We start from the raw sequence: 23,167 nt of genomic DNA, 5'->3' as shown, positions 1-23,167 counted from the left end.
AAGCTAAGCAAAGAAACACTTTTCATGGAAACAAAAAACAGGGAATTATGTAAAAATAAGACAGTGTTTTTAAGTTCTTAGCTTCTTAAGTGACTTAACTAATTAGCTTTGGTCGTTTTTCTAGAAAATGCATTTTGCCACAGAACACGCACTGAGGATTTTGTTCCCTATCTTTCATGTGTGTGTGTGTTTTATGATTTTTTTTTTCTTTAGGAGATAAATGTGTGTCCACAAATTTAACACTTTATTTGGTTGTTTTTGAAGTAATTCCTGGAAGTAATTTTCAGGAATGACTTGCTTAAACTTTCCCAGCTGTTGCTCTTGTATTTCCTGTTTTCTTTCACACTACAGACAAACTGTTCTTACAAAATAAAAATCAATTTTGTGTTCTGTTTTTAAGAATAGCATGTAATGTCTGTCCATGAAAAGACAGAGAAAAACCACAAATGTGAAATTGTAAATGGCATCATTTTGGAAATGAGCTCCTTTTCTGCATAATACAGCTATTCTTGAATATGTTTTGATTAAAGGGGGGTTTGCATTTAAAGAAGAGACTCTTTCATTTTGCAGGAAGTGAAGCAAGAACACTTGTTTGTCTGTCTGTGGCCTCTTCCCTTGGCTACGGTTTAGTTGTTTGTATAACTACACAACATTTCTCCACTGCAGCACAGTTCAAACAATCTGTAATCCTTGAAGGACAGGTACGACTTTTTTCTCATATTCACAAAAAGGATATTATGAGTCACATATTTGACTTTGTTTTATAAGACATCGCCTTCACCTTGTGTCAAATAGTTTTGAAGTGAGCGACACACTGTCAGTGTTCTGATTCCTCTGCAGGTTCAAACAAAACTGAGAAACAGGTTGCACTGAATCAACAATGTTTATGCTCACACAGAGTTTTAAAGGTCACTCAACAGCCTGCAAATGGTAAAGATGCACGTAGTTACCATGGGAAAGCCTTTATGTAAGTCCTTGTGCAGCTTCTTGTACGTCAGTTGGGATATCACATTTTTTATTTTTATTTCTCAGGACTGAAGTATTTGGCTGATTCAATTTTAGTCACAGATCTCATGAGTATGATGTCAAAAGGTCAAAAACATGACTCACAATTTTCCTCCAAATTTGAGTAAGAGCCAAGTTATCTGAACCATGCTGCACTGTAGAAACATTATTTCTGGAGACCGTGTTTCATTACTGTACTTCAGCCAAGCATATCTTGCCAGTTATAGTCACAGCAGTTTGAAATGGCTTATTCTTATTGTTTGAATTTAATCCAGTAACAAATGTACCAATAACAAATTACCAGTGATGTCACTGTGCAGAGATGGCCTTTTGTTCATCCAGTAGTTTATTGCATCATCCATCCAGCCATCACATGACCAGATCATCACAAAGACGAAGCATAAAGACAGAATGAGAAGGATTTTCTAAAAAACAAGAACAGTGCAATGCTATTTTCTCATTTTGCTGTGTTGCTGTGGAGAGGCCAACATTGCTGAGTGAGTATGAAAGAAAATAACCAGTCGAAAAGCATATACTCACACATACAGGCCCACACTCACACACCATCAACATACACACAAATGCTGGATTGGTATGAAACAAGCGAGAAAACAATTGGCTTTAATGATCGGCACATTTGGCACATGATGCTTTAACACAGCTACTTGTTGAGTTACATTGTTCTCGGGAGTCCGAAAAATATCTGCCTCACGAACAAGTGCAATGGAATGGACATCCAATCTTTCACCGATATGACGTCACAGTAGTATTGTGGGCAGTAATATGGCGGCCAACAAGTGAACAATTACCTTTTTATCACTTTCACATCTTTGTATAAGTTCATAATGATCCATTCTACATTTTCTGGCATGGCATCTTTTATTTCTCACACAGGTGAAAATGATGTAATGAAGACCAGTGTCTCTGATTACAGTCCAACAGCTGTATTTGTTTAAGTTTCTGAATAATAAGTAATAATTACATTAGTCAGTTTGTTAGGCTCTTGATGTTCAGCGGTTGGTGGTTGGTGGTTTTGATGACTGGTAGATGGATAACCCAGCTCCTTCTTTTTAATTTCACCCCATTAGCGTGGCCGATCAGCTGACAGCGAGCCTCTTTAGAGACAGACATTAAAGCTTTAAGCTTTAAGAGGGTTTGGAAAATATGACGTGTAATTTCCTCCTGCGATCCTGGGTCATCTCCTGGTGAGCGGAGACGGGCCTCAGGGCCTGGTTTACAAAAGGAGAAAGTTTATTAGTGCAGGTGCAAATTCTCATTACCTCCATTTTTGTTTTCTTGTTTGGTTGTCAGGGAGCCCCTGCCGCTCCTCAATCTATCTCTAATCATATGACCTTGGGGTAATTTTTAGTTATTATATTCCCACTGACGTTACCGTCTCAGTGCAGTGATATCATCCAGGAAAATAATATCTTGTTAAGCTAAAATATCCTGCCTTTCTTATTACATACGCATCTTTGATCAAGTGTCTGAAAACCACAATTGAGGATCACTACAAAAAAGTGCATTTATGCATGTATTCGGTGTAAGAATATCCCCTGATATGAATTTTTTTTTTACTGTCTAATATCATCAGAAATCCAGCCTCACAATCCGTTTGACTGTTCTTCCACAGCTGAAGGCAGCTTTATTCTTGATGGATTTATTGCATCTTTTAACCTGTATATTACTTCCTATATTACTACCAGGACCTGTGTGTGACCTGTAGAGCATATCCAGGTGAAGCCAGTAGACCGAATCCTGTCCCACCTGAGCATGACTTAATCAGTTTTCAGCTGACCCTAACCCTGCAGCATTTAGACATGACTAAATGTCTCACTCCGATCAGGGAGGAGACTTTCACTCTGCAGCAACCAGCCACCTGCAAAGCTTTAGCTGTTTCCAGTCCACTATGTTTTAGAGGCAAATGTTGTCACTAAAGTTATCACATAAATGTAGCCAGTAAAAAGTTCAGGTTACTTTGAAAATGTATTGTATTCTTAAATGAATTTATTTAATTGGAAACCAGATAAATAAAACCACCCGATTTGATAGGTATCAAATAGGTGATGACAGTTTGCTTTGCACGGGGAATCAAGATTCAAAGGGGACCCAGATGTCTGACATGTTATTTCCAGATCTGACACTTGGCACCAACATTTTACTAATCTTCTGCATCAGTGTTTCTCAATGATAAATCTTCTCTCTGCACTCTTCCGGGACATGTGACTTCCGAGAACAGAGTGCTGTGATATGAACAAGACATGGCTCTGTTCTCCTTTCTCATGTTCTTCTCTGTCATATTATTCAACACTTACAAAGTGAATTATGGTCATGTTTGTATTTGTGTGAGACTTACAAGAATAATTTAATCCACATTGAAATGATGTTTCAACCAAATTTATAAATGCAGAACAGACAAAGATTTGTCTTAAGATTCACTCTTGATGTCAGTGGAGCTGTAACGAGAGGAACTGGGAACTGGATCAGCAATGATTTGTGAATGCCAGTTACACAAGACACATCTGCTGTGAGCACAAACAGCAGAACACGCAATTCTCCCTAGTAAGTCCCAAGATCCTGATAGACTATTTCTGTCGAGATTCAGAGAAAGAATTTGTAAGTGTCTGCATTTGTTGCCGAATACAAACAAAATGATTTTCCTTTTTTTCACTACCCAAAGCAAAGACGTGTCCAAAAGACGACCAGTGAAGACTCAGAATGAAAGTTTTTTTGTTTTTTAGATGTTACAGAAAGGACAGCTTCTTGTGGTTCAGAATGAAAGTTTTCATGACATGTTTCTTGGACGTTTCATGTTCCTCTCATTGGACAGAGCAGCGTGGGGACAGGATGGGGTGGGGGTCTCAAACTGACAAAGCAGTACAAAGATAATAATCATATGGACGTGTGTGCAAGGCTTTGGGGGTCTGCCAGCTGGTGGCTGGGACATGATACTCTGTGCATGAACAAGTAAATAAAAATAATTGGATCTCATCCTGTCTCCGTTTACTGTGAGCTTGATTTAATACAGTGTTTGGTCATCAAATCTTCATCAGGTATCGTTCCGAGATTAGATGACCAAAACATGTTATACAATTTCTTAGAAAGTGCTTGTGTGTGACTGACTGAGCCAAACTGTTACATTCTGTTTTTCATTACATCCAAACTACTTTGGTAAACGGGGTTGTGTAAGCTAAGACTTCTATTGAAGTTGAGCAAAAATACCAGTTTTTCTTGAAAATTTTACAGAAATTTCCCAAAGGGAACATCTATTCACCATTCCAGTGAAGGGTCAGTTCACCCTGATAAATGATATCACATATCTAAATGAGGGATTTGGGAGAAGCAGCGATTTGTTTCCCCAGAAATGATGTCCCATGAAATCAATCTACAAACCTCGCTGTGAAGAATTATGATTGAGCTCAATTGAGGAAATGTTTTTTTTAGGTCTCACTTGTAAAAGAGATTCTAATCTCAATGTGACTTCCTAGTGAAATTAAAGTTACATAAATATTTTTACCCAGATCCAGGTGGATTTTTTATTATGGAATCAAGATAGATTGGAATCAAGATTATTTCAGCGTAGGAAACTAGAACTCTTATGCCTTCTCATGTTTTCAGTATCTTTCTTTGTCGAGGATTTCTTTCATGAAGTTTTGACGTCAAAGTTTGATATTTTGTTTTGTGTTAGTTGGTTTTGTCAGTGTATGGTTTAGGTGTGGACCAGCGTCAAACTATCACACACAGGGCTCGGTTCTTTGTTTTTAAAGTTAATAATGTCTCATGAAATCGATTTTATCCGCAAACCTTGCTGTGAAGCATTTTTACTGGAGTTTCTGAGTAAACAGTTCCATTGAAAACTCTTTGAGGAAATGTTTTTTGTAGGTCTCACTTGTAAAAGAGATTTTAACCTCATTGTGACTTCCTAGTGAAATAAAAATGTATATATTTTTTTCTCAAGATGGATTTTTTTCAATATACAATCAATATATTATTACAGTGTAGGACTCTAGAACTATATTACAACTTCCCCTGTTTTCCTGTGCAGCAGTTTCTCCTTCTTGAAGTTTTCTGTAAGCGTATGTTTTTTGGTGTGGACCGGTGTCAAATTATCAAACACAGGGCTCGGCTTTTTATTTTTAAAGGTAACATGAATCGCCCTCCGCCCGTTCTCTCCCCATGGGCTTGTTTAACTCTCAGGCTGGTAGTGAGCCCCATCCTCCTCCTGGACCTGCTTTAAAACCTGCTGGGTAATTCCATAAACTGTTATATTAAAACTCAACCTCAATTTTATTTTTTTCACTGACTTTTTTTATGGCTCGGGTACTGCATCCGCAAGCTCGGAGTGTCCTGAGGGGTTTGACATAAGCCTCCTAAAACCAGACTCCACCGGCACCCAAAAGAATGTTGACATGTTTGAGAGACAGTTTTCACCCTAAAGCAAAACTGTTTTGCATCTTCTGTGAAAGAATTCCCTCAAACAAAACCACACAAGTATCACATGTGACACACTACTGTACACTCCACATGCAACGGTTTGTGAGTGTGCAGTTGTCTTTGTGTATGTTTCATGATGTGACAAGATAATGCAATGATTGCAATACACACATTCATTCACCATTTGTTAAACTAAGACGGATCTGACTTATGATCTCCCTTTCATGAAATGGACTTGGTCAAGTCTAATATTAACAATATATCAGCAAACCTCTCATTATATTTCACAAAGCATACAGTGGATGCTTACCAAAGAACCAAAGGAAGACTGTTTAAATTGTTGTTGTCTGGGTTTACAATTTTACTTTTTTGTGAGTAATATTAGGTTGCTTTTTTTACGTATATCCATTTTTGTCATTTTTATAAGATTTTGTATCCGTTTTTTGTGGATTATACACCCCTTTTATATTATATATTCATATTATAACCCTTTTCACATATTGTCTTTCATCCTGTTAAGCTTGTTAAGAGACATAGTTCATGCATACATGAATGCTAGCCCGAGTTTTGTCATTTTTGGCCTAGTCAGCAGCCCAATTGCCAAAATAAAAATGCAATTTAAATTTTGGATTTAATCACAAGTTGACAGTTCTTAACACCTGGCAGTAACATGCATCTCGAGTGACCCCCTGTGATTGGATCTCATTTCCCCGCTTTACATGCAAATTAGGACAAACGGATAAACTGTTTATTTACACAAAGAAATAAATATCTTCATGTTCAACATTTGCCGAATTAACAAGAAAGCCCAGATAGATAAGAATCTGTCAGTGCGTTTCACATAGTTTCTTTCAACTCACAAATCTTTGCATTTTTTAGAGGGAGTTTGGGGACTTTCTCCACAGGCTACAAAGATGTTCCCTGTATTGGTTACTGTTTACTGTCCTTTTTTTAAAAAAAAAGAAATGTATTTGACAGGTCTGAATGATCAGATCTCAATGCATCTTGGGGGCATTCACACCTCTACTTAACACTGTCCACTCATGATCAGATCACTCAGGACGCATGGTGACACCAGGTCTGAGCAGGGCCTTTGTGAGACTAGTTAGCCAGCTATTAGCTGTGGAACATGGAGACAACAAATATCCTGGGAGACATAAACCACTTCGCCTCCATTAAGGTGGGGATAATGGGCCTTTTTCTGCATATTTCTAAGACTTTGAATGGGAGCAGCTGTAACGCAAGCAATTTCCCCTCGGGGATCAATAAAGTATTCCTGATTCTGATTCTGATTCAAATAGCGTGACCCATGTCTGTCTGTCTGTGCGACTCCTGGGGACTTAATGACGGCTAATCATAATTTCTTCACTGAGTTATGACTCATCTTCAGTTGAGATGAAACGGCACATCAAAAGTCTAAGGATAGCCTGTGGTGGGTTTTTTTAAAGACGTCTTTGAGGATTCTTATTGCTTGTAAGCCTTACCTTAATCCAAATTACTGCCATTATGTTCACCTAATTCTAACCACGAGCACAGATTCTAAACCCTCACGGGAACAATGTCCTCTCTTTCAAAGTCATAATAGAAGAACAATAACGGATACAAAATGCTGAATTTACAGCAGAACAGTGCACAGTTTTGTCTGCAGTATGTTTAGGACAAAAGAAAGTGAGACAGTATTGATTATGTTTATGATATTGTCTCATCAATTGCTGAATCTGTTTTAAATTCCTGTCTGTTTGTGCAGACAGCCTTCCCGTGCCTAGTTGGTGTTCTGATAAAAATAAATCTGCCTGAAATTGGGCATGTTTCAGTTCCACTGATGAAAGTTTCATGTGATTCACTGGGACAGACCATTGGGCACCATGTGTAATCACTGGCATTCCTCTGTGTGACAGTATTCAACTCAAGGACTTGAGGCAAAAATAAAAATCACAGTCTGGGAAAGTTGTTCCATAGCTCTACAATTCTAAAGCACTGACATACATGAAGCCCTTCTCCTAATGTGACTGTGGAGGTAACAAGCGTCGGCATGCAAATCTTGCTAAGTATTACCTGTCATCAGAGAGGAAAATGAATGCTTTGCTGTCTTCTAAAAGCATTGTGCGTGTTATGAAGTGTCTCCTCTGTTGTCTGACTTCTTTAGAAAAGCTCAGTGGACGTTTTTTGAAGTCACTCCAGAGGGATTCTGCTAACATCTGCAAAAGATAGAAAATGAGATAATAGGGTGTCGTGTTCAACTCTGAGCGTTTGTGTCTTTGATGGTCGTGATCTTCTTGATTGTCTGTTGTCTTGTCCTTTTTATGCAGGAACAAGCCCTATACATGCATGCATATGTTTAGTTTGAATGAATCCGCTCTTCTCTGAGTGTTTTCTCCTTTCTCTATAGTTATCTGGTCTGCAGAGTTGTTAAGTAGTTGCCCCAATTAAGATCTGATGCTGTAAAAACTTGAACATTTTCAATTCCTTATCTCAATGATAGCATTATGGGCATTTATTGCCTCCATGTTTTAGGCTCTCATGCCTGTTGTCATGTCTTTTAAAACTTGTGACGTGTGCAGAGACTCTTTGGATGATGTGCACTCTTAATAAAGTGGAAAAAAGCAGCAAATTGTCACGTGATGTGAGAGGCTGCAACCAGAGAAAACAAATTGCAGTATTTGCAACAATTGATCTATTGTTGTAACTCATTTCTAAGCAACAAATCACTGGTTCTGGATTTTAAATCTGACTATTTGGTGGTTTTCCCAGTCTTCTGTTATGACAAACTGAGGATCTGTTGGTTGGAAAAAACAAGCAATTTGAATTTATCAACTCTGATTGGCATTTTTAAAACTATTTCTAACATTATTATAGATCAACTGATTGTATAATGAATCAGGAAAATAATCTGATTACATGATAATGAAAGTAATTGTAAAAAAAAGGGATACATAAGGTAAATTAAAATAATAATAATCAATTCATAAATGATATAAATAACACTATAAAGGATGAAAAATATGTAATGCTTTTAAGCAAGAATAAATACAATAACATTTAGTTGTATCTGGTCGCACTACTTCACTCTTTGAGCCATCAGATCGGATTTGCAAAGCAGAATTCTCATGTTAGTGTGCACTCTCTCAGCATGTTCAGAGATCTTTGTCTTTGCGTTGCCGTGTGAAGTTTACCACCTAGGGTCAGACGGAGCCGAGCACCCAGGTGGCAAATTCGTCTTTAAAGCGGACGAGGTGAGGAGTCACATTTGCTCGGAGACTTAAAAGTCTTCCTGGTTTTCAGGCTTCACTGATGCTTCAATGATGTATTGTTTGCTGTCCCAAAATAAGCTTATCTGCCTTGTTTGCATGCGCCTCATCAATGAGATACAAATATAACAGGGTCAAAGGTACCAGGCAAAGTAAATAAACAGACGTGACACCAGTGTCTCCACCTTCCAAGGAGACAAGGAGAACTACTGTTTGATGGTCTCTGGGAAGCTGAACACAAGACCTCCAGCAGACACTCGACCAACTACTTTCAGTTTGATCCTCTAACATGGAGTGATTGTAAACCTTTTTGAGTCACAACCCCCCAGAAAAATCAGGTTGGCGTTCTGCTGCCACCCCCACTGGGACTTCCAAAATGAAAAAATGTATTGTGTGTGTGTCCTCCAGGTCCTGACCCCCAGGCTGAGAACCAATGCTCTAACCTACAGTGAGCCGAGCACGAACATCCATGTCAGGTCTGGCTGTACTTCAATTAGATAACTCAAACAATATTGATATAAACTGACTCACTGGAGGATAGAATCTTCATGAAATACAGAGTGATGGTGGTAATAACAATGAAGACAACAAAACATAAAAATGAATAAAGAAAAGTCAAATAAAGGAAGGGGAAAGAGATTGTGGGAAAGCTGTACTTGAAATAATATTTCCATGAACCAGCTGAGAACCATTTGTGTTTACAAAGCTTATAACGGCTGTGTAGATATTTCAAAAAAATGCGTATAGAAAGGGGCTTTTCTGAGGATAAAATATGAGAAGGACAAAACGATGTTCAAAAACATGTACTCAATATCTTAACTAGTTAAAGATTACAAAAGCCAGAGAACACAAGTACGTTTTACAAATGTTGGCATCTGTGAGACTTTGTGGTTTCAAAGCGAAGGAGCAACAACAGATGACAATGACCTTCAGCTTTCAGTCTTGATATTCTAACAGCCAGCAGTCCCTGAGGGACTGTTGATGCAGCTGCTGGTAAAAACGCAACAGGTAGATGAAAGAGGCGCCTGTGTTTATATGCTGATTTGCAGAGAGCAGGAAAAAAGCTAATTGGACCCTTCAGGTTGCACATAAAAGTTGTGTGAGGAGTGAAGACTGACAATGTGAAATCAAGATAGAAAATGCAGGAATTCATCTTATAAAAACAGAATTCGGTACGTTTAATACCACCTTTGTTCCATCATATCGATATATTTGAAATGATTTTGTTTTTCCCAAAATGGTACCAGTTCCCTTAATTGACTGACTTCATGGACAAGTCTCACTCTGATTATGAAAAATAATAACAATAAGGGATCCTACATATTTAAAGACCATTTTTAATTAACTGTGTGTCACATTGAGAGCAATGAAACTCAGTCCTGTCCGAGTCCTTTGTGCTACATCTATTTTATAAAATAAAACGCAAACTTAAAGCTGATTCTGACTTTTAGCAAAAATTGGTAATTCTGTCGGTAAAAGGGTGTAGGCAGGATGAAGTTCAGTTTGTGACCCTACACATCATACTGACCGTGTCAGAAGTAATGACCCATATTTAACAAGAAAAAGTCATTGGTCAGCCAGTCATTGGTTTTTAGGCAATTTCAATTGCAAAATGTATATGAATATCTGATGGATGAAATGAATATGATACAAAGTCACACAAAAGTGTCATCAAAAATGTTTCAGAGTCAAAATATGGCTGATAAAAATATTTATAGTATAAGAAATTGAATAAGAAGGTTAACTAAAGATTTTCTTTGAAATATTCTTTGTCTGATCTGAAAGATAATCATTTTCAGCTGTCTCACCATGAGAGGACTGTTTCTCTTCTTTTAACACATTCATCAACCCCTTGAACTCCTCATCACATCCTCTCATAATGTACATTGTGTCATTTAACCAGTGCTAAATTCTGTGGCATTTCTGCAAAGCATTCTCAGAGTCTCCCTGTCAAGCACACGCCGTGGGCGTTGCTGTGATCTTTTCTTCCTCACATCTTGTTGACAGTTCTGTAGGCTTTCTTATCTGATCAACCACGGTGACTACAGTCCAGTCCCTTCCCATGACTCCTGTGTTTTCTGAATCACAGATAGAGATGAATACAATTGAGATTTAGACCTGAAGATATGAGAACAAAGCTTTAGCTAGCCAGCAAACTGTGTGTGTGTGTGGGGGGGGGGGGGGGGGGGGGGGGGGGGGGGGGGGGGGACACAATATAGACACATTTTGTGCAGTTCTGATCTGGGTGTCTGGGCCTTCAGTTCCAAGTAAGGCAACCCATATTGCTACAGCATCGGATGCAATGATATGCAATGAATAGACAGTAATTTGGTTCCAAACTGTGTGAGGCAGTTTTGGGAATGCCCCCTCCTATCTTAGCATGACAACAGTCTCGTTGGCCTGGATGAACTTGAAAGCTGGCTGCGAGCCAGAAGTTCTCACCCAACATCGGTGGCTGACCTCACTAATGCGCTTGTGGCTGAATGGGAGCAAATCCCTGCAGCCAGGTTACAACATCTTGTGGAAAGCCTTCTCAGACGTTTCCAGCCATGTTTTGGCTACAAAAAAATAGATTTTTCCGACGGGAAGTCAGGGCATCTCCAGGCTTTCTGGCAACAAAAAACAGATGTTTTAAAGGAGATCTTATGACATCTCTAGCCTTGTTTGCAGCCAACAAAAGTTATTTTAAGCCAAACCATGATCTTTTTATAACCCTGACTAAGAGGTTTTCCTGATTAACCTAACCAGAGCATAAGTACAGCATCGTCACGACATAAAATTGAAAATTGAACCAAAGTAAATGAAGTTGCAATATGAAGAAATGTAAAATTTTCGTAGTTTGCAGAAATGTAAACGAAAACATTTATTTGGGCGATTGGGTTGCATTTGCTCTGGTGAGCTTGGGTGAAACATTTTTTATTATTTGGCTCCTGGTTTTCAGACGGTAAACAGTCTGAATCTGCAGCAGACATCTGCAGGGTTGCAGTTATCAATTCTGGGAAAGACTGTCTCCAAGTGACCTAATTTTTAAATTTCTAATTTGATGAAGACATTAATCACTTAAATTGCTTGGCATAACAGTGCAGTGGTTTCCTGCAAGAAGTTGCGAGAACAGGCAAAAATGAGCGGCAGTGACAGTACAATATGTGTTGTAGTTCAGTCTGATGTTGTACCTCCCGCCCAATTTGTCCACGTAAAGCAGACACAGTGACATTGAATAGATGCCAGCTATCGTTGGCATTTGTTGTATAGCTCAAGGCTCAACACTACACAGGCATGTACATGTATGTGCAATCCACATTTACTTCATAATGATACGTTGAAGCAGAAAACTCATCTGTTGCCAGTTTAAAAGCCACAACCACCTATTGTAGATAGCAGATTTGTTGTTTCTCGCTATCGTTTCACACGCTCATGTTTGACAGCCGCAAGGCACAACTGCTGATTCAATCTCGGCTGCATTGTGTTCTTCATCAAAGGCACACAGATGGAGATTCCTCAGAAGAGGAGAGGGTGATCCTTTTAGGTTGAGGATTCAACCCAGCAACCTTTAAGTCACGTTTGCTTCTTTTACTCTAAAGCTTTTCCTGTCCCGCAGAGCTTGGACATTTGAATAATTAGTCATTCAAACTCTTTCACCTCGCAGGGTAAAAGTAAGTGCCTTGAACATTTTCCTCTGAAAGGATGTTCTCGTTGTGGAGTGACAGACACCCTTTGGCGCCGGTTGTCTTAAAGCAGTACATACTGCAGGCTTACATTCCTAAAATGTTATCAGCTGATGGTTATTCACAAATAGCATAAAATGCACTGTTGAGTGCATCACTGGTCAGTGTTGGGAAGCCTTTAACAATGCAGTAAATTGTGAAAAAAAAGATGGGAGATGATGCAGCCTTTATTTTTGGCCATAATAAACGCTCATATGCATGTTTTAAATGCAGGGTTTGAGTTCAATTCTGAGCCTTGTGTGGGTCTGAAGCAGGCCCCCATGTGAGCGGCAGGCTGATACTAGTTTTTGTGGTGGCCAAACTGTAATTACATCGTCACTTGATGCACTGTGGCCCGTAAGTACATTTTCCCATAAGCTAACACTGTGAAGGAAGTGTCGTTGTAAAATGGTGGATACCATTTTCTCTGAGCATCCCAACCCCCGCTCTATGGGCCCCACAATGCAGAAGCTATGCGGAAGACAGGCGAGTCATTTGGCTTCATGCACCACGGAGCAGCTTTCATAGAAATGAATAGGACTTCGCCTCCATGGCTGTGTCCAGGTATAATTATAACGTCCTTGGTCTGAAGGAGACGTCGCAGCGGGCATTTTTGTAATGTGTTAATGACCCCCCACAGATTTATGATTGATTTTTACAGCTTTCATGGGAGCTCAGAGCCCTTCCTGTGGGGGCGTAGCTGTGACACTTAAAAGAGTAACTTAACAGCCCCTTTTCAGCCTGGGGGTTAAGTTACTCATTAACAAGAAATTGCATTAATGCCAAAGATGTGTTGGCACTTGTTTAGAAACGCGTCGTCACTCAATTGTCCGTCCAGCAAAAAGTACCGACAGTCTATTTTTCAACTGCAGAATGTCCCATTCAGTACTTTTATTGTTGTAATAAATACTATGTTCCCATGGCTGCGAACAAACTAATTATCTCTTATGTGTATTTGAGTCATTCATAAGCAAGTGGAATCGGGATAAAGACAAGAGCAGAGCCTTCCCAGAATGCAATGTGCATTTCAAATTCTGTCTCCTGGCAAGAACAGAAAGCCTCAGATGATAACCGCACAGCAGGTATGTGTGACAGCAGAAGCCCTTAAGCAAAGTGTTCAGGGCAACAGCACATCACGCTGCATGAAAGGCACATTGTGACTGACAGCTTGACAGTTACGCTCTGCTCCAGTCAAGCTGACAGATCAGGCTCTGGCTCGATTTATAGTGATGACAAATTCTCCCTTTGATTTCCTGTGATGCTTCACTCCCACACTGTTCAAAAGTAATTACGCAAGGAATTATGCAAGGGGATTGACATTAGGACCCAGAGGCTTTGTTTATATTAGTGCCTCCATCTTTCCTCTTTGTCCCAACAAACAAGATTTTCCAGTCACAGTAACTACCTAATACTACAAACCAATCAGTGGCAATAGATGATGGGCAGGATGGGGTGTGACTTTATTCACTGACTCATGTTTACACAACATACATCTCCGAACTGTTTTCTGATGAAAGATACCTGTTAATTTGTGTGACTGATCCTGGTATATTAGATACTTAAAGGATCAGTTCCTCCAGTGTTACGCAGCCATGCTGATAGTTTAGGTTTTAACTTTCCAGGTTTTGATACACCTGAGATTTCTGCATCCATCCAAATACAACGTAGGTGAACGACATTTAGTTTTTGGTGCTCATAGCATTACAGAAAAATAACACTTGTGTCTTTCCATAAACAGTGCGTTATGCTCCATAATCCACTACCTCACTGACAGCTTTCACACCCGCTTTGTACAGAACGAAGACCGTCCTTTTTTGTGTCTAGGGACTCACAATGTGGACTTTTTTTTGTTCTTTTCTTAACTCAAACCAAGTGATTTGTGTGCCTTAAACTAACCAGATCATAAGAGCAGCACAACATATAACATAGAAAATTAGACCTAAAGAAACTAAGGTTGCAAAGTAATGTTAATTTCAACATACCAGTGGTTTGCAGAAATGTGCATTGCCGACATTTATTCTGGCGCTTGCAATAAGATGACAAATAATTCCCATTTATAATTCCCAATCCCCAGAGTAAGAAAGGCCATGATGTAGTGAGCAAAGATGAAGAGTGTTTCGCTCCTCTCAGTGCTCTTGCAGAACACGTTTTGCAAATTGCAAAACTTCTTCTCTGTGTTTATTGGCAGATCATTAACCTACTGCAAAAAGGTGTTCACCACGAACTACTGTATTGGAGTTTGTAAATGCTGTGCTTAATAGCTCCTATTAAAACAATTTGGCATCAAGTATTATAAACATCAGTTGCAACTTTACAATGAATAATTGCTTAATAAAAAGTTCAGAAAGTGTGTAATTGTTGCCAGAACATGTAATTAACAGTAGATTTATTATGGTTATTATTACGAAGTGTTACCAATGTTTTTTTTTTTCACTTTGAAACTCCCTATCCTCAAGCAAAACTTTACTCTTACAACTCCGGCTTTTTTTTTTTTTTTTTATGTAAATAGCCTTTAGTAAACATATTGTTACAAACAAAACCCTTTAATCTTTTGTACATTTCCTCACAGCCACTGTAGAAATGCAACAATAAAGAACTATGTCATGGGAAAGATTGTTGATTTAGATGCAGTATATTTGTAAATGACATTACATTGAAAATTTAATTGTTCAGAGAGACTAATGACGGCGTACTTTTGGAACATTGGATTTCGATTTGGAACTCAATTTGGGATTTCAAATTGGATTGGCTCTGGGCTCGACATCCTGTGAGGGACGGCACGATCTCCCTTTGGTATGAAATGCACTTCAGTACGTGATGCACGTCCCTCACCACATGCACTCCTGCAGCGGACCAGCAGGAAATCAGTAGAACAAACGTGATGAGGTTTCATTTCACTTTATTTAATAACCTAGACCCCCACCACCAAGGGCTATTGCATTAAAAAAAAAAAAATCTAAAATCGTACAAAAATCAGTCACTCAGCAGATGAGGAGAGACAGTAAATACTGCAAACCTGAAGCCTCCTCATTCAAAGGTGTACCTACTTTCCAGAGCAGACAGTTGATTGAACATTTCATACATGTTTATCACCGACATGGGCTCTGTTGTTAAGTGAAAAACATCTATGACGTGTTTTACAAGTGACAGTATACACACATAGAAAATTAATAGAGACAAAATAATGCACCATGAAGTTAAAGCATACTGTCAGTGGTAAACAAAAACATCTACAGCATTTGCAGTGCATATAAAAATAAATAACACTGGATACAGGTACACTGTAAATATATGTACATATAAAGTCAGGGATAAACAAGGTCAATGCATAGCAAGGCTCCTTAGTACCACCACAGTGCTCCTAGCTTACAGTAATCAGTCTTCTCCCACTATCAAGAATTGCACTGAGCAGAAAGTCATCGTACTGAAACAAATTATTGCACCGTGAGGTGAAAAAACAGGAACATGGTGGAGCTGTGAAGACATTAACATCAGCTTGCGTGAAAGAATATTTCTAATTTGCTTTGTAATGAGTGTGAGGAATTGACTACTGCTGATCTGCCTCACCGCTACAATCACAGTCAGCTCATGTTAGGTTCATGGCAATCGGAGCTCCTGTTGAAGCTACGCTGTTAACCATTTGTGCAGAAAGAAAAGTGGGTTTTGATGACCAGTTATTGGCCTGTTATTCCTTTAAGTGTTCTTAATCAGACCTCTTGGGAAGCAGCCAATCAGGGGCTGGGTTTTCTATAGTGGTGTTGTAATAGAAGTGAAGGGCCTGAGGGAGAGATTGGAGAGATTTGTAGATCCTTTTTCAGGGTTAATCTGTGTACTCGCCCACAGCAGGTAAATATCGGCAGGTGCAGAGAGAAGCAGCGTATGTTGGATTAGGTGATCACAACTGTGATGAAAGTGAACACAAAGGACTACTCCAAAAACATTACAATTATAACAACGTAATCACTGTGGGACAAGATGAATGAGAAGTTTTTTCGTAATATGTTCATTTTTCAAAGCACGTTGGCAGAAAACTGAAGGCTGAGCGTGTGTCACTGTTGACCATCACAGAAAATTAGTGTTGCTTGGGTCAAAGTCATGTGTATGCAGGAGAAATATTCAACTCCAATGTAGATGCAGTGTCTGACGAATGGGATACAGGCGAGGAGATGCATGGGGTAATGTGACAAAGGGAGTGCGGAAATAGTCTTCAGATGGGATCACAATGAAATTTTGAGGTGAAGGCAGCTGTGAGCACGGAGGCCAATGATGCAGTGGCAGGAAGTGCTGGGTGAGATCAATACAGATTAGAAGACGTTGCTGCAACGGAACATAAGCCTGGTGTTGATTTAGACTGGAGTGTTATTCTTCTCTCTGGATGGTTTGAGTTATTTTGAGGCGCAAACTCTGCAGATATCATCCTGCCTTGAGGAAATCTGGGGAACGTGTCATTTCCTTTAATTGTCCATGATACAATCATTCTGTTTTTAAAAACAATAACACACAGGGAGTGAGTCACATCTTAGTGAAAGAAAAAAAAATCCAGTGATAAACAATGACTACACATGGAGGAACAAAACATTATTTATAACTAGCGCAGATCTACGATATGTGAAATCACATTCAGATGAAGCACACGCATTGGCATCTACATCTGCAATATATGCTTTAAATAGATTATCCCAAATTGGCTTTGTGCTTTTTCTTACACGAGTTTCATGTGCAGATCAACATTTCCCTTTTTTACATGATTAGTGTTAAAACGGCAGGACCATGCAGAGCAGCCTGCAAATATGTGAATAAATCAAACCGATAAAATGACAATTGATTAAGAATACACATTTTTAAGGGGGGAAATGCCGTCTTATTTTGGAGCATTAAAGAGCTCTATAAAAGTAGTCCAGCTATAAATTACAACAATGTCAATCACCACTTAATATGCGCTCAATCTCCTCTAGTCTCTTCAAGGCAGCTGCCCTTTTTTCCTCTATATCTTTAATCTCTTTAGTGGACTTACCCTTAGTCCGCTTGTCAGACTGGCTGCTGGCCAAAGACTCTGATTGGTCCACGCCCACACCTCCGAGGCTTTCTGCAGAGGATTTCCGCACATTCTTCTCATCCCCAGCCCCCTTTCCAACAGCATCAGCACCCCTCCCTTCCTCTTCACCCTCAGCAACCTCCTCCACCCCCTCCTTCACTCTCTTCGGCTTTTCCTCCTTAGCCGACATGGTGGCTCCCTCTGCTGAAGTAAGCGGTTGCCCTGCTGCGCTCATGGCAGCCATTTTACCTCGCACAATATTCAAGTGACGACGCACATACTCCTCGTTTGGCGCTAGGGCCAGCGTTTCCTCCAGGCAGCGCTCGGCCCGCGGCAGGTCACGCTCCTCAAAGTAGACCACGCACAAGTTGTGCTTGCCTTGCACATTGGTGGGGTCCATGTGCAAAATGCGCTCAAAGCAGGCTTTAGCACCACGCGTGTCCTTCTTGTGGTTCATGAGGATGTCGCCCTTCAGGATTAGGCCCTTGATGTGCTCTGGGTGGTGGCGCAGCAGCTCGTCCAGCACAGGTAGTGCATCTATCTCGCGTTTAGACTGAGAGTAAAGCAATGCAAGATTAAATAGGGCGCTGCGGAAGCCGGCCTGTAAACCAATGGCTTTACGCATCCACCGCTCAGCTGCCGCATTTTCATTGGCATCCATGGCCAGCATTCCAAGGTTGAAGTAGCCATTGGCATCATCAGGCTCCTCCTCCACGTAGGTCAGGAAGCGACGGTTAGCCTCAGGCCAGAACTTTGGCTCACCTGCAATAGAAAGTGGAAACATAGTATGAGGTCGGGTGAGAAAGAGAAGTGACCTGAGAAAACTAAAGAAGATTTTCTCTGTAACTGCTAGAGGCAATTGGTGTGATTGAGAAAAGTGAACACAGACAGTAACATGAGTAGGAATGTAAGGAATGAGGAGAAGAAAAATGTACGGCATGCTTGGAGCCCTGACAACTTTTACACCTGCGTGCACCTAATGCAAATAGAGCTTTCAGACTATATTCAAAGCATTTCTAAGAGGGCGTGCACTGAACTTTAGGTTTGCACTTGTCTGTAGTGATGCAGAATACAGTCAAGTGACCCTTTGCTCTTCATGTCAGATTGCTGAGATATACAACAAACTATACAAAAAAAAGAGCTACTGGAGAATGTGGTGAAAATGTATTAAAAAAAACAAACCAAAAGAAACAATCATGTGAAGTTTTACACGTGTTGTTTATCCACATCAAAAATCTCTTATTTCGCATACTGCGTTGTGTTTAATGTTCATGCAAAGTCAGCACATGATGGTGAGGGTTTGTGTCCCTGTAGTGGAAAAACAGGTCATTTCAGGACTCAAAGAAAATGAAACGGTGTGTTTATACAACTGCAACTGAAGAGAATAACTTGATAAATGTGATGCAAAACCTGCAGAATGAAAAGAAGCAGACTGTCTGAGTTTGCCAAACATGGAACATGTTGTGCAATATTGAGAAAGTGTTTTTTAAAGTCTTTATATGAATCATTTTCAGAGTAGATGTCATGTCATGTTTTAAATGGTGGAAGATGTGAACTTTTGATTGATCGAGAAGCAATGAAAAGCTTTAACACACGTGCCAACATGTCAACGGCTGACCGGTCATACAGTCACGCTCAGTTCAGGGTCCCGGAAAAGGAAAACACAATGTTGACAAGAAATATTGCTACCTCAATGACTCACCTTATTCTCATTAATGTGGTTTGGACCACCCTACATTACACAAGTTAAATAAACGTGTCATCCGTGATGTTTATAGCCTCAGCAAAGTGCTTTTCATACATATTTTGCACTTGCATTAACCTGTAGCAGGAATGTGGAAGTACTAAAGAGTGCAAGACCAATGGTGGCGAGATATACAAAAGCAAAGAAACATGGGTGGAAGAGCTAACATAAACCTACGGTCAAACCTGCTGTGAATCTAACTGCTTATTATATGCTTTTATTGTCACTAAGTCAATGAAGCGTGCTCAGACAGAAACTTGGCTGGTCACGTAGGGTTCATTGGAACATCAGGACAAATTTTAAGAACAAGGTTACACCCCAAAAGGTAATATCAGGTTATTTCCTTTGTTCTTACCAGCAGGCGTCAAAAAGGCCTTACATAAATGCCAAAGTAGTGCGTTCTGTTAGCAAAACAATGTTTTACTCCAGTTGGATTTAAACTATCGACTTCCTCATAGCAGAACTGGCAGGCCTCACTCACCAGACTCCTGCATGAGAAGGGCTGAGTTGAAGAGTGCCAACTTGTGGCGTGGGCTGAGCTCCAGGGCGTGGTTGAAGTTTTTCAGGGCTTCTGACGGGTCCTTCATCTCAATGTTGACGATGGCCAGGTTGTACCACAGGTCAGCGTTGGTGCGGTCAAGGTCCAGGGCACGGAGGTAGGCGTCCCGGGCCTCTGTGAGCTTGTTCATCTTCAGCAGTAGCTCCCCTCTGAGTGAAAAAATGCACACAACTGTAAATCAAAAGTCAAAGTGTGTTCATTATCTTATACTTGATGGAGAATTTACAGTGAATTCAACTGATTTCAATTTTAAGAATCTGTGCTTTTTCAAGGGTTTTTGACCTGGACTTCTTTCCCTCCATGTTTGACCATCTATATTTGTCCATCTATATTGTTTTGGTATGAGTTGCTAAATTGCGGCCTTAAAGAGACCTTGTTGTAAGCAGTTTCATGTAGGAACTATTTTATTTCCAGATCACTGTGCAGTAGGATTGATATGGATTGAAGTAAATGAAATGTCATGTTTAAAAACTACCAGTGATTTATGCATAAGACTTAAATTGGACATTACCTAACAAATACTCAATGTCAGATAATTAATAAACTGCCTATGTCAACTTTCAGTACAGTATGTTATTTGAGTCTGATAGCAAGGCATATTTAAAAAATGGCCATTACAGAGAAAAAATGTTGAAAAGTAATTGCAAAAAAATTGTTGTTTTGCTCTGTATGTGTGGAAATAATGAAGGTTGATTAATCTTGCTCAAAGATTGAAATCTGACCGGTACAAAGTTTAAAATCATGCCTGCTGATGTAGGCTTGTTTGAAGTCTGGTCTCATGCTGATTGCTTGTCTGTAGAGCTGATCGGCCTCCTCCAATCTTGATTCGTTGGCACGGATCAAATTGGCCAGGTTTATGTAAACATTCAGATGGTTAGGGGCCACACGTGTCGCATACTTCTTACCGGGAATAACCTGTGGAGTTGTTAACAGAGAAGTCATTTATCTCACTGCTTTGGCAACAGAAATACAGTGAATTCAACATGTCTGATATCAACACAGAGTGACTGTATGCTTCCTGAATAACCCTGCCCTCATTCTGGGTGCTATCTTGGTGGTGGTGGTGGCAATAGCTGGATGTTGAAATTAGCTTAAGCTGCTTTATTGGTAAATGGACTGAAAAAGACAGCTAAACAGCTAAATTATCCAGTTTGGTGAAGGAAAACAGGATGGAGCTGCCTCTTAGATTTGAAAAAGTTCCGATTTGAATTCCAACATGCTCACCATAGCTCGCCCAGGAATTAAATCGCCATGTGCCAGCTGACCTGGTTCAACTAACTAAGACCAACAAGGAAACATCGTGCAAAAAAAACAAACAAAGAAAGTAAAAAATGTTGTGACCCATATATGATGTGATGAGATACCTGTGGCATGAGGGATTTGGCAACAAGGTAGGCATCCTCTGCCTCTTTGGACTTGTTCAAGTTCTTGTAGGTTCTTCCAACATTCATGTGGGCACCAATGTCATCTGCAGAAACATTGTATGGAGTATGAGAAAGGAAACTGAAAAAATCAACTACTATACAGAATGAAACATGCACTAGCCTCTTGGTTGTTTTTAAAGGTCCAGTGTGTAGAATGTAGTGGCATCTTGTGGTGAGGTTGCAGATTGCAACCAACTGAACACCGCTTGTCTCCCCATCTGCTATGGTGGCGGTTAAAGAATCGTCTGCTCTAGAGTCAGTGTTTGCTTTGTCTGTTTTGGGCTACTGTAGAAACACAGCAGTGCAACATGGTGGACTCAGTGGAAGCACCCCCTCTCCTTTGAGGTATAAAAGGCTCCTTCTAAGGTAACACAAACACAATGATTCTTAGTTTCAGGTGACTATAGACTGACAAAATTATACTTAAGACTACTGGACCTTTAAGTTTTTCTTCTTCTTTTTTTAATTTAGTTATTTTTTACCTCACCTGACCTTGTTTATTTTCAATGTGCTTTAACACGTTTCTGCCATTTTGCTTTGTTTTAACACCTCAGCTAAACTAATAACCCTAATGGAGTACTTAGGGTAAAAAAGCATCTTTGTTATGAGGAGACTAGAAGAAAAATAAACCCTTCTCGGAACCAGTAAGAAGAGTGAAGCTGAAAGGGGGTCGGTCAGGACAAACCAATGCCTCATGATTAGCATAGCAGGAAATCCTCATCTTGTTAATGTGTTTACATCGTTAATCTTGGGGAAACACTCTTGGGTGGTGAACCGGCAAAAGTGCTGATGTCTCGGATGACGGCAGGCTTCCTGAAAACTAAGCTGTGAAGCAAAACAGACGTACTGGGAGAGGCTTAACTTGCTCCAACTGTATATTTTATGTATGAAGTTTGGTATAGATTTGTCAGTTGTATGCAGTGGTTCTTAAGAATATAATGAATGGATTCATTGAATAGAGGTAGCTGTTAACCATGTGTGGAGAGAAGTGAAATGACAATCCAAAACAACTATATAAGCACAAAGTCCTGGGGAACAAGGACGAGGTTAGGTGTTACTGTTACTGTAAGTTTTTACATTTATTTCCGACAGTCATCGCTTTATTTACCATTGAGATCTCTGCACAGTAGAGTCACACAGTTTTACTCTTATTGCAAAGCGTAACATCTTACATGTTAAGTTGCACCCCTTTTTGCACTTCCTGTATTCAATTTGTCTTCTTCCTTGTTAGCTTATTGTATTAACTCAGTTGTGTTTAAAAATGTTATGTTTCATTTCCTCTTTATTTGTGATGGTTTCTTACACATTTCCATTTATTTTCTTTCAGTTCCATTGAGGACTGTAGGAAAACTAGCATCTGCAATAGCTGTGAAAGCCATTAGTAAGCCTGTGAACAATAAACAATAGCCTTTGTTAGCCTAATTCAAAAGTGTAGGCACTTTGTACATTAAGAATCAGAATGGATCAGCACCTTAATTAACAGAGGGTAGATAAAGTAATCATTTGTCCTGCAGTTTTGAGGTGATAGTACAATGTGTAGTGTTGTTAAGCAAACATAATTTCCCTTGCTGCGTTATGTAACTTTCATCACTGGTTTCCTTATGTTTATGTGCTTCTGTGAGAATTTGCACAGAAAAATGGGTCATCTCACCCATGTTATTGCACTTATAACTGGAATATACATTAGTCGCTGAATGCATTTTAAAAAAATCATGAAAACCAGAACAAAAACAGGGAAACGGCACTGGCAAACACATGCAGACCCTGACCGAAAAAACAAAACAAAACAAAAAACTGTAAAGAACTTCAAAGGGTACTTGCATACGTATGCAGTCATACATTTTATTTCCTCCGTTTTCTCGTGATAATGAGTTAATTTTATTTGTTTTCTCGAGATCTCGAGTTATTATCTCGAAATAACAACCGCCATTTTCCCGAGATAACGGGATAATTTTCTCGAGATCTCGAGTTATTATCTCGAAATAACAGCTGCCATTTTCCCGAGATAACGGGA

At 39.6% G+C, this 23,167-nt stretch overlaps 1 protein-coding gene across 3 annotated transcripts in view; it reads right to left on the bottom strand.

Moving 5' to 3' along the window:
* Positions 1-1,526: 1,526 nt before the first annotated feature.
* The window catches only part of tmtc3 (transmembrane O-mannosyltransferase targeting cadherins 3), a 40,252-nt gene continuing 18,611 nt past the window's right edge, over positions 1,527-23,167 (bottom strand). The window contains exons 11-15 of one of the 3 annotated variants that reach the window (XM_073471985.1): positions 21,094-21,197; positions 20,475-20,644; positions 19,652-19,878; positions 17,406-18,188; positions 1,527-2,234 (exon numbers count right to left, since the gene is read on the bottom strand). In XM_073471985.1, the coding sequence (XP_073328086.1) occupies positions 1,993-2,234; positions 17,406-18,188; positions 19,652-19,878; positions 20,475-20,644; positions 21,094-21,197 (1,526 nt within the window). In that variant the 3' untranslated portion in view covers positions 1,527-1,992. Of the gene's footprint in view, positions 2,235-15,273; positions 18,189-19,651; positions 19,879-20,474; positions 20,645-21,093; positions 21,198-23,167 lie in introns of those variants that run through there. The other 2 variants (XM_073471987.1, XM_073471986.1) reach the window with 2 other exon arrangements.

This window comes from Pagrus major, chromosome 8 (genome assembly GCF_040436345.1).
Source record: "Pagrus major chromosome 8, Pma_NU_1.0".
Classification (NCBI taxonomy): Eukaryota; Metazoa; Chordata; class Actinopteri; order Spariformes; family Sparidae; genus Pagrus; species Pagrus major.
This window is presented reverse-complemented; position numbering and strand designations above follow the sequence as displayed.